At 42.1% G+C, this 11,550-nt stretch overlaps 1 protein-coding gene across 1 annotated transcript in view; it reads left to right on the top strand.

Annotated features, from left to right (window-relative positions):
* Positions 1-11,550, top strand: part of Cd109 (CD109 molecule) — a 108,270-nt gene that overhangs the window by 88,050 nt on the left and 8,670 nt on the right. The window contains exons 25-30 of the mRNA XM_013035290.1: positions 24-261; positions 1,329-1,494; positions 4,264-4,454; positions 5,244-5,399; positions 6,542-6,607; positions 10,913-11,052. Of these exons, the coding sequence (XP_012890744.1) occupies positions 24-261; positions 1,329-1,494; positions 4,264-4,454; positions 5,244-5,399; positions 6,542-6,607; positions 10,913-11,052 (957 nt within the window). The remainder of the gene's footprint in view (positions 1-23; positions 262-1,328; positions 1,495-4,263; positions 4,455-5,243; positions 5,400-6,541; positions 6,608-10,912; positions 11,053-11,550) is intronic.

Here is an 11,550-nt window from a genome sequence, read left to right as displayed (position 1 = left end):
GGCGTGCTCTGTGTCCCCGCCAGGCTGTCCGCCTTCGTCCTGAGGAGCTTCCTGGAGGCCGATGCCTACATCGACGTGGACGAGAACGTGCTGCACAGGGCCTTCGTCTGGCTGCGCGGCCACCAGAGAGCCAGCGGGGCGTTCTGGGAGCCGGGCCGGGTGATCCACCCCGAGCTGCAGGGCGGCCTGCAGGGCGGCCGCGGCCCCGCCGCGCTCACCGCCTACATCCTCACCGCCCTGCTGGCCTACAAGAAGTACCAGGTACTGCAGCCCTGCCCAGCCTGCCCTCCCTGCCCTCCCCTCCCCTGCCCTGCCCTGCCCTGCTCTCTCCTCCCCTGCCCTCCCCTTTTCCCTCCCCTCCCTTCTCTGCCTTCTCCTGCCCTCCCCTCCTCTCCTCTTCCCTGCACTGGAGATAACTCTATCCTCAAATTTCAGCCTCCTGAGTAGCTAGGATTACAGGCATGAGCCACTGGTGCTAGACAAGAATTTTTTTTTTTTTTAGAATTTGTGAATGTGTTCTGGTAGGTTGAGGTTGTGAAGCACTTTTTTACTCCTAAAATCTCATGAAACAATGCAGGATCTGTTTAGTGCAAAGTATACTCACACTCATAAAGTCTTAAATGTGTGCATGGACGAGGAGTGCATAGGGAAACTATACAGTGAGCTTAGTTTTGCTCCAGAGCTCTCCTCATAATTGATATTCCATGCATATCTCACAGGATCAGCAGCTGTGTTCTTTTATTAAATTCTCTCTGTTTTCCTAGCCTGCTTCTGGATATACAGACCAATCATTTCTCTCAATTTAAAGATCCAGTTTCTTCAGAAAAAATGAGAAATAAAAAAGTAGAGCTGGTGCTAGTGGCTCATGCCTGTAATCCTGTCTATTCAGGAAGCGGATCTTTAGGATTCTGGTTCCAAGTCAGTTTGGGAAGCAAAGTCTACAAGAGACTTATGTACAATTAACCAGCAAAAAGACATAAGTGGAGGTGTGGCTCAAATGGCAGAGCATCAGTTTGGAGTAAAAAAGCCAATGCAGAGCAGGAGGCTCTGACTTCAAGCCAGTAACACGTGCGTGTGGGCATGTTCACATACGCACACACAACACACACACAACACATAACACACAACACACATGCACACAACATACATCACACACAACAAGCATAACATACACCATACACACAACACATACAACATGCACACAGACCACACACACAACACACAGCACACAAGCACACACAATACAATATGCAACATGCACACACAACACATATGTGATAACAGAATATTGTGAATAGTAAAAGAATATCTTTTTTTTTTCTTTCAAGCCTAATATTGATGTACAAGACTCCGTCAAGTTTTTAGAGTCAGAGTTCAGTAGAGGAATTTCCGACAATTACACTCTGGCTCTTGTAACTCATGCACTGTCATTGGTGGGAAGCCCTGTGGCCAAGGAAGCGCTGTCCACGCTGACTCGTCGTGCAGAGAGAGAAGGTAATCCGTGCGGCCTGACGCAGGCTGTTTGATTGCTTGACATTGTAGGCCTGATATGGATGAGATGGAAAATGAAATGAGGAAGTCGGGATGGACCTGGTTATAATGCCTGTAGTCTCCCTGGGATAGGATTTTAGGGCTTAGGTGTCTTGTTTTATGTATGGCCTATTGGGAAATGGTTGCACTTTGAGCTTCTGGTATCGTTTCTGATTTGACAGCTTGGTGTATCCCTTAAGACCTTGGATTCCAAACTTGGGGGAGGGGTGGGGTTGAGAGAGATGGGGGAGAAGGATGGAAGGGGTGACAGCAATCAAGATGCAGTGTACTCACAGACTGATGTATCAAACTGAAACTCCTTTGAGCAAGTACTTAAAGAGCATTTAAAAGTCGATAAAATAAATTGCAAAAGAGATAATGGGTTCTATAGAATCACCTGTAAGGTGGGAAGAATCCCAGTCAGATAATTAGATTAGGGTAGGGTATAGAGCTCACCTCAAAAAATGGGATCGGAAGGCAAATACCAAAATGTCCTGCTAGTAAGTGGGGTGCATATGTCCATGTATTCCTCTTCATCCTCTGTCTCCTCTCCCTCCCTCCTCCTCTTCTCCCTTCCCCTCTTCTTCTTCCTCCTCCTTCTTCTTAGTCTCCTCTTCCTCCTGTTCTTCCTCCTCCTCCTCTTTTTCCTCCTCCTCCTCCTCCTCTCCTACCTTCTCCCCTTCCCCTTCTTGTTCTTCTCTTCTTCTTCCTCTTCCTCCTCTTTCTCCTTTTTCTGTCTCCTCCTCCTTCTATTCTTCTTCCTCTTCTTCCTCCTCCTCATTCTCCTTCTCAGTCTCCTCCTCCTCTTCTTCCTACTCTTCCTCTTCTTCCTCTTCCTCCTCCCTTCCTCCTCCTTTCTTCTTCTTCCTCTGATACCAGAGGACCTAGGCATTGTCCCTTAGATTTTTCACTCAAGTCTAAGCTCTGCCACTGGAGCCATAACTCTACTTCTGGATTTGGTGGCTAATGGGAGATAAGAGTCCTGTGAACTTTTGTGCCTGTGCTGGTTTTGAACCATGATCCTCAGATCTCAACCTCATTAGTAGCAGGATTACAGATGTGAGCCACTAATACCCAGCTAGGGTTTTATATAGTTTATTTTTTATTTTTGTATAATTCTATTGACAATTTATATTTTTATGTATTTTTTATTGTAGAGGTAATATACAGAGGGGTTACAGTTATATGAGTCAGGTAAAAGAATACATTTCTTTTTGAGCCATGTCTCCCCTTTCCTTGTTCTCTCCCAGTTTTTCCTTCCCTTCCCTATCCACAAGATGTACACTTACTTTTCCACAGTGTCTCGTGAGTACCATGGCTGTATTTATTCACACTTTGTTCCACCTTTTCTGTGCCCCCTTAGCTCTCCAAGATAAACTAACAAGACAAAAGGAAAAGAAAACAAAATTTAAATGGGGACTAATTTAGGGCTACAAAGAGATAGAAAACATAGGAATGTGACAGAAATGGTCACTGTAAGATTGTCAGGAATCTCAAGTGTGCACGTGTGTGTATGTGTGTGTGTGTGTTTGTGTGTGTATGCATGTGTGGTGAGGAGTGAGGTTGGTGGACACAAACCTTCTATCCCTTCAAGAGGGAATAGCTACAGAATGCAACTAGAGATCAGAGATTATGGTAAAAGTTATTATGGTAATATTAATAATTAGGTTGGCCCTTAGTGCCTAGTTCAGTGTTGAAGCCTGGATACTGGTCATGCAGGGGCTGAAGTGGTCCATGGTGTGTCTTCTCCTCTGCTTGGCTGTGTGGTAATGAGCACAGTTCCTTGGTAGAATCAGCCTTAGGAAGTGATTGTGGAGAGAAGGGGAGAGACAACAGGAAGAATGGTCTTCTGGGGACTAGGGCAGGATTATTTCTAGGAAGGTTGTTGAGTTGGCTGCAGTCCATTTTTTTTTTTTTGTGAGGGGACCTGAATTTTGAACTTTAAACATTTTCAGATGGGGCTGGGAAGTTGGCTCAGTTGTAGAACGCTTGCCTTGAATGCATGAAGCCCTGGGTTTGATTTCTCAGCACCACATAAGCAGAAAAAGCCAGAAGTGGTGCTGTGGCTCAAGTGGTAGAGCACTAACCTTGAGCCGAAGAGCTGAGGGACAGCGCCCAGGCCCAGAGTTCAAGCCCATGACCGACCAAAAAAAAAAATAAAAAAAAACAAAATCATTTTCAGAAATGAAAAGGAGAGAGAGAGGGTGAGGGAGAAGGTGGCAGGGAGAGAGGGAGAGAGAGAGAGAGAGAGAGAGAGAGAGAGAGAGAGAGAGAGAGAGAGCACTTTCCCAGAATGTGAGAGCTGGTTAATGGTAGATTCTCAGAACCAGATTCGCTCCCATGCATCCTAAAGGGATCAGTGATGTATATATTTTTTTGGAATATATTATGTTCTTTCTTTGATTCATAGCTATTTAGTTTTGAGCCAAACATATGGAATTTCTCTTGGGAAGTCTTATTTCATTCTCAGTTATAGGCAATAGGAAAAGGGTGAAAATCTGTTAAGTTGTGATAGATTAAAAGTAACAACCGCACCGTGTATGTATGTGTGTGTGTGTGTGTGTGTGTGTGGGCACGCGCACGCATGTGCGCATATATACATATATACTAGTGTAGTATATATGTGTAATTTTTTATATGCTAGTCAAGCAGGACTTGGACCAGATAGGAACCCTCCTTGGTAGAAAATGTCATTTTTTTTGGTTGTTGACCACAGCTGCTTTTCTCTGTCAGGAGACGTGCAGTTCTGGGCATCATCTGCATCTGCACTTTCTGAGTCCTGGCAGCCTCGCTCTCGGGATATTGAAGTTTCGGCCTATGCTCTACTTTCACATTTCCTGCAGTCCCAGGTCTCGGATGGAATCCCAGTCATGAAGTGGCTGAGCCGGCAAAGAAACAGCCTGGGGGGATTTGTGTCTACACAGGTGAGAGATGGTAGCTTTTCCCTACAGAAGATAGAATTCATAATATACATTATATATTAAAATTAAACACATATACAATATTATACATTACATTGTATAGAAAATATTTTTATATTATATAATATATAAATATTTATAATATAATTATATTAAGTGCAAAATATTTATATAAGATATATAAAATACAAAATACAAAAAAATTATAGCGTGTACTTATATATTTGAAGCTACTATATACATACCTATGTATACATATATAGTATATATATGTATGTATATATATATATGTATACTATATACATACCTATGTATACTGTTGCCTTTTGTGACTTCATAAGAATATTTCATTTAAAAGTTTCATAACTTTTTGTGTGTTTGTGTGTTAGTACTGGGTCTTGAACTCTGGCCTTGCACTCTTACTTGAGGCTGATGCTCTACCTCTTGAGCCATACCTCTACTTCCTAAAAGTTTACGAACTCAAGTCAAAGGTTTCAGCTACTTAGGTTTTTCTCATATGAATTTAATACTTGATAGTTAAAGGGAATAAATTAGTTTTAGCTGTCTTGCATTTGTGGTAACTGATTTAAGATTTTCACACGGCAAATGTGCTCTGAGCCTCATCTGTGCTCTGAACCAAGACATTCTGAGATGAGTTGGGAAGTCTCCTTTTCTCAGAGAGGGATGGACGGATGGGTGGATGCACAGTAGGGCTCTTAGACATTACTAACTGTATTCTTCAGAGACTTTGAGTTGTACTTTTATGCACCATTGTTTTTCTACTCTCAACAGGATACCATTGTGGCCTTAAAAGCTCTATCTGAATTTGCAGCCCTAACCAATGTAGAAATGACAAATATCCAAGTGTCAGTGACTGGGCCTAGCTTGCCAAGCCCAGTGAATTTCCGGATCACAGGACACAACCGCTTCCTCCTGCAGACAGCAGAGGTGGGAACCAGAGTGGTTATGTTAGATCCCCTGTAGATGCTTCTGTATCCCTGAATTCTGCTTTGTTTCTGCGGTTTGAATGTCAGTAAAGACTTGTTCCCAGATCCCTGAGAGATGGCGGTGGGCGGTGGGGGGTAGGGGGGAGAGGAATAGCCTCCTTTGGTTAAGCTTGCTCATCTCAGGAAAGACAGAGGGGGTGGGAATGCTGGAGACTGGTGGCAGAGGAGAAAATGGGGAAAGTTCCTCCCATGGCCTTGTTAGGGGGCTTTACATATGAGACTGCATTTACTTCTCAACCAGCTCTAGATAAGCCCTTATCTCCATTGTTCACATGAGAGCACAGGCCAAGAGACCATTACTATTAATGTCCACAGTAATTAATACTGACACTGTTACTATCAACAGTGGAGCCAGGTTCTCTTGGATGAATTGAGAGTCCCTCCCTCTCTCCATCCCTCCCTCTCTTTCTTTCTTTCTTCCTTCCTTCTTCTCTCCCTCCCTCCTTCCTCCTCTCTCCCTCTCTTTTTCCTTTCTTCTCTTTCTCTTTTCTCTTTCTTTCTTCTCTCTCCTTCCCTTTCTCCCTTTTTTCTCCCTCCCTCCTTCCTTCCCTCCCTTCCTCCTTCCATTCCTTCCTTCCTTCCTTCCTTCCTTCTCCCTACCTCTCTTTTTCCTCCTTTCTGTCTTTCTTTTTATCTCTCTCTTTCTTTCTTCTCTCTCCGTGCCTTTCTCTCTTTTTCTCCCTCCCTCCTCCCCCCCTCTTCCCTCCCTCCTTCCTCCCTCTATCCCCTTCCTTCCTTCCCTCCCTCTCCTTCCTTCCTTCCTTCTTTCCTTTCTTCCTTCCTTCCTTCCTTCTTTCCTTTCTTCCTTCCTTCCTTCCTTCCTTCCTTCCTCTCTCCTTCCCTCCCTTCTTTTCTCTTTCCCTCTTTCTCTCCCTGTCTTCCTCCCTCCCTTCTTCCCTTCTTACTCCCTCCCTTTTTCCTCTCTCCCTTCTCTCCATCCCTTCCTCTTTCCTTTCTTCTAGCATGCTCCACAGGTGGCTTCCATTTTCCTTGCAGGATATTGCTTTTTTGGGGGCGACCTGGAATGCTCTAGATATGGGGAATGGGCCTCACTGACTTTCTCTTTCTCCCACCTGGGTGCAGCTTGATGTGGTACAACCAACTATGGTCAATATTTCTGCAAATGGTTTTGGATTTGCTGTTTGTCAGGTATGTAATAATGTTTATTTTTTCAGTTAAATATAACTTAATATTTCTTTGTTTTAGGTCACTGCTAAATCTTCAACTTAGATAATATGTATAAAGTTTTAATGATTTATGTGTGGAAATAGGCAACATGTACTTTCATACTTTTTATAAAAGTGGTGAGTAGGCAGCATATATATGTGTTCAAAGAGGTTTAATTGTAGTTTTCTGTACAAGCATATAATATACTTTGATCAAATTTATTCTCTTTATGAATCTTTTTTCTTCATTCCTTTTTCTTTTCCCTCCCTCCCTCCCTCCCTTCCTTCCTTCCTTCTTGTCTTTCTTTCTTTTTTGTGTAACAGTACCTGAGCTTGAACTCAAGACCTTGTGCTCTTACTTAGCTTTTTTGCTCAAGACTGATGCTCTTCCACTGAAGCCACACCTCAGCTTCTGCCTTCTTGCTGGTTAAATTGGAGATAAAAAAAATCACTTGAATTTGTCTGGCCAGGCTGGTTTTGATCCTCAATCCTCAGATCTCAGTCTCCTGTAGCTAGAATTACAGGCACTAGCACTCGATTCCCTTATCTGTTGCTGAACAACTTTTTTTTTTTTTGTCAGTCGTGGGGCTTGAACTCTGGGCCTGGGCACTGTCCCTCAGCTCTTCAGCTCAAGGCTAATGCTCTACCACTTGAGCCACAGTGCCACTTCTGGCTTTTTCTGCTTATGTGGTGCTGAGGAGTCAAATCCAGGGCCTCATGCATGCAAGGCAAGCAGTCTACCACTGAGCTGCCTTCCCAGCCCACTAAACAACTTTTAATGGGTTTCATTATCTTGTTATTTATACATGTGTATGAGGAACAGTTAAAATCTTCCAGTATGATTCAAGTGAATAGTTGAAAATTCCCACCTTCTTTTTGTGTGTGATGTAGTTCTAAAATTATAATGTTGGTACAGTTTGTACTATGACCTGGTGAAAAAAACCCAGATATTTTATGTATAAATTCTTAATATACATCTAAGAACATAAAAGTCAGCATGATATCATGTTATTGTCTTAAAGATAGGAAATGTGTTTTTAATGTAAAATGTGCATAATAGTAAACACAACAGCTGGAATTTGATTATTTCAATGTCTGGCACAGGAAGGAAATACAAAGAAACATACCTTTTAAGCTTTTCTGCTCATCTGATAAAATTATCCTATACGCATACTGATTATTGCAAATGAGGGAAACCATGGGACCTATATTTCTTTGGGTCTGGCTTACTTCACTTAATATATTTTTTCCCAAGTCTTTCCATTTCTTAACAAATGGGGCAGTGTCATTCTTTCTGATGGCAGCATAGAACTCTCTCTCTCTCTCTCTCTCACACACACACACCACACACACACATACACACATACATACACACACACCACATTTTCTTGATCAAAAGCCCAAAAGCTATGTCCATATGACAATATAAGATGATGCTAAGTGAAAGGAACCCCAAGATGTGGACACAAGAGGTCTTTGTTGTTGTTCTTAATATACTATGTGATTTTTTTGTTTCCTTTGTATGTTCTTCCCCTTATGGTATATCCCCTGCTGTCACTGTACTTGATTTTGGTGCCCTGCATCTTGTGTATGCATTTATCTAATTTGTGGAGGGGAAGGGGAATTACAAAATGCTGAAACAAGGACACCGATGACCCATTGCAACAAGGTTACCCACAAGACACTATGTTGGGAATGAACTTTACAGCTTCGGGGCACGGGGGAGTGAGGGAGCTGGGGAAGGAAGGGATAGTGGGAGAGCAACAAAGGGGGGGGTAACAATGCTAGATAAGAAATGTACTCATCACCTTACTCATGTAACTGTAAACCTCTGTACAGCATCTTTACAATAAAATAAAATAAGGAAACTTACCTTTTAAGGCACAGTAGGAACTACAGTAAAATGGAAATAGAAAAATACTAACTGGAATAATTACTATACAGAATGCCATGAGTATAGTGGAGACTTTAAAGCCATTACTGAAAACATGATAAAGAATTCATGATAAGGAGAACATGAATACATGATAAAGCCAACAGTGATTATGTGCTTGGGTGGTAAACCCTGAAACATTTACTGAGAAAGTACTAGAATGGCTACAATATAATATAGCTATAAAAAGATAATTTGTGTGTGTGTGTGTGTGTGTGTGTGTGTGTGTGTGTGCGCGCACGCGTGCGCACGTGCCAGTTCTGTGGCTTCAACTTAGGGCTGGCTTGAACTCACTGTCCATGAAGTTTTTTTTCTCAGGGCTAGTGCCACTTGTACCACAGCATCATTTCTGGCTTTTTGGTAGTTAATTGGAAATAAAGGTTTCATGGACTTTCCTGCCCAGGCTGACTTTGAACCATGATCCACAGATCTCAGCCTCCTGAGTAGTTAGGATTACAGGTATAAGCCACTGCACCTGGCTCCAAGCTCTTCAGCTCAAGGCTAGCACTCTACCACTTGAGCCAGAGTGCCACTTCTGGCTTTTTCTGCTTATGTGGTGCTGAGGAATTGAACCCAGGGCCTCATGCATTGGAGGCAAGCACTCTACCACTGAGCCACGTTCCCAGCCCAAGCTGATATATTTTTTTTAAAGTATGCAAATCTAAGAAGGATTCTACATGTGTACTTCCAAGGTGTGTGTGTAGACACAATGATATAGAGCAGTATCTAGCTTTATGAACCTTGTTTCCAATTACATGATGCGGTAAGACATTTAAATGGATTCAATTCCATCTTGGAATGAATGAAGCCAGCCTAGGACATTTTGAATCCATTCCTAAACTTCTGATTTAGGGTCCCTTTGAAAAACATCCTGGCCCTCATTCCACCCCAAATTCTTTTTACTTCTGCTACTAGGAGTGTATGAGTAGGTTCTGATTATGAGCAGCTGCTGCAGTGGATGAAGAACTTAGAGATGAGCAATTAGTCTGTGTTTCCTGGACTTGGCATTCTTTTCTCTCAATTCATTCAAGCGATTTTTTTCCCATCCCTTGAGGGTGCAGTATCGGGTGGGTGTCATTCATAGCCTCTGTCATATTATGGAAAATTACCTAGTATTTTCTTCCAGCTAAAAATAATTTTAAATCAACTTTTAGAAGAGCATCATTTAGGCTGGGAAGGTGGCTCAGTGGTAGAGTGCTTGCCTTGTAGGCATGAGGCCCTTGGTTTGATTCCTCAGCACCACATAAACAGAAAAAGCTGGCAGTGGCGCTGTGGCTCAAGTGGTAGAGCGCCATCCTTGAGTTGAAATGCTGAAGGACAGCGCCCAGACCCAGAGTTCAGGCCCCACGACTGACAAAAAAAAGAAAAGAAGAAAAAAAAAGAGTATCAGTTAATAAAAGATTCTTTTAGTCAACAAGACAATTTTTTTCCCTTGCTTGATGAATAGAATTTTTTTTTTCTAGTCCTGGGCCTTGACCCACTCAAGGCTTGGACACTGTATTTGAGCTTTTTTGTTCAAGCTAGTAATGTAGCACTTTGAGCTACAATGCTATTTCACAGTGCTTTTTGGTGGTTAATTAGAGATAAGAGTCTCATAGACTTTTCTGCCTGGGCTGGCTTTGAACCGTGATCCTCATATTACAGCCTCTTGAGTAGCTAGGATTACAGGCGTGAGCCACTGACACCTGGCCTGAGGTATACAAATTTAGTTGGGTTTGTCATAAAACAATTTACCTAACATGTAGCTCTTATTGTTTATTTCAAAATATTTTATTGTTATTACAGTGTTGTAATATGGTTTACTGTTTTATTTTTAAGTTAATTTTGTGCTGGAACTGCATCTTGAACTCAGGGCACTCTCCTTTAACTTTTTTTCTTGAGGCTGATGCTCTATAACTTGAGCCACACTTCCACTTTCAGCTTTTTACTGTCCATTGGAGATAAGAGTCTCAAGGATGGGGCTGGGAAGGTGGCTCAGTGGTAGAGCACTTGCCTTGTATGCATGAGGCCCTGGGTTCGATTCCTCAGCATCACATAAGCAAAAAGAAAAAAGCTGGAAAGTGGCGCTGTGGCTCAAGTGGTAGAGAGCTAGCCTTGAGCTGAAGAGCTGAGGGACAGCACCCAGGCCCAGAGTTCAGGCCCCATGACCGGACCCTCTCCCCCCCCCAAAAAAAAAGTCTCAAGGATTTTTCTGCCTGGGCTGGCTTCCAATGGTAATACATTTCAACCTCCTGAGTAACTGGCATTACAGGTGTGAACCCCTAGCATCGGGCTTTACCTAACATTTAGAATGCACAATGATGACATGTTCTTGCTAATAACTTATTACTTAGACTAATTTTGTATTTTCTGCAGCTCAATGTTATGTACAATGTGAAAGATTCTGAGTCATTTAGAAGAAAGAGATCTATTCAAAACCAAGAAGCCTTTGATTTAGATGTGGATGTAAAAGATAATCAAGATGTCAATCATGTAGATTTGAAAGTATGCACAAGGTAAGTATTTGTTATGTCTTTCTTCTTCCTCTCTTTCATCTTTCTTTTTTTAAAATTTTTTTATTGTAAAGACTATACAGAAAGTTACAGTTACATGAGCAAGATAATGAGTACACTTCCTATTGAGTATTGTTACCCCCTCCATTGTTTTCCCCCTATCATCCCTTCCCTCCCTACCTTCCCCGAGGTTCTTTTTTTTTTATTTGTCATTAAGTGATTACATAATTTCCAAAATTTCACAGTATTGTGGAATAATGATGCTCATTTAAAGTCACAAGTTCATTCTAACTTTCCTGGAGCAAATTGTCTATCACAGTGTACATATATACACCATACATGTGATCAGCAGCATGGGGATATTTAGTAGTGGTTCGACCAGATGAGTGGAAGTTCTTTGTTTCTTAAGTCCTGTTAGTTTTGTCGTATCATCTAACATTTTGGATTTAGCATCCACTTGTCAGGGAGACCATGTACCATTTGTCTCTTTGCTCTTGGCTT

This window comes from Dipodomys ordii, unplaced genomic scaffold (genome assembly GCF_000151885.1).
Source record: "Dipodomys ordii isolate 6190 unplaced genomic scaffold, Dord_2.0 Scaffold208, whole genome shotgun sequence".
NCBI lineage: Eukaryota > Metazoa > Chordata > Mammalia > Rodentia > Heteromyidae > Dipodomys > Dipodomys ordii.
Note: the sequence above shows the minus strand (reverse complement) of the source record. Positions and strands in the feature narration are given on the sequence as shown.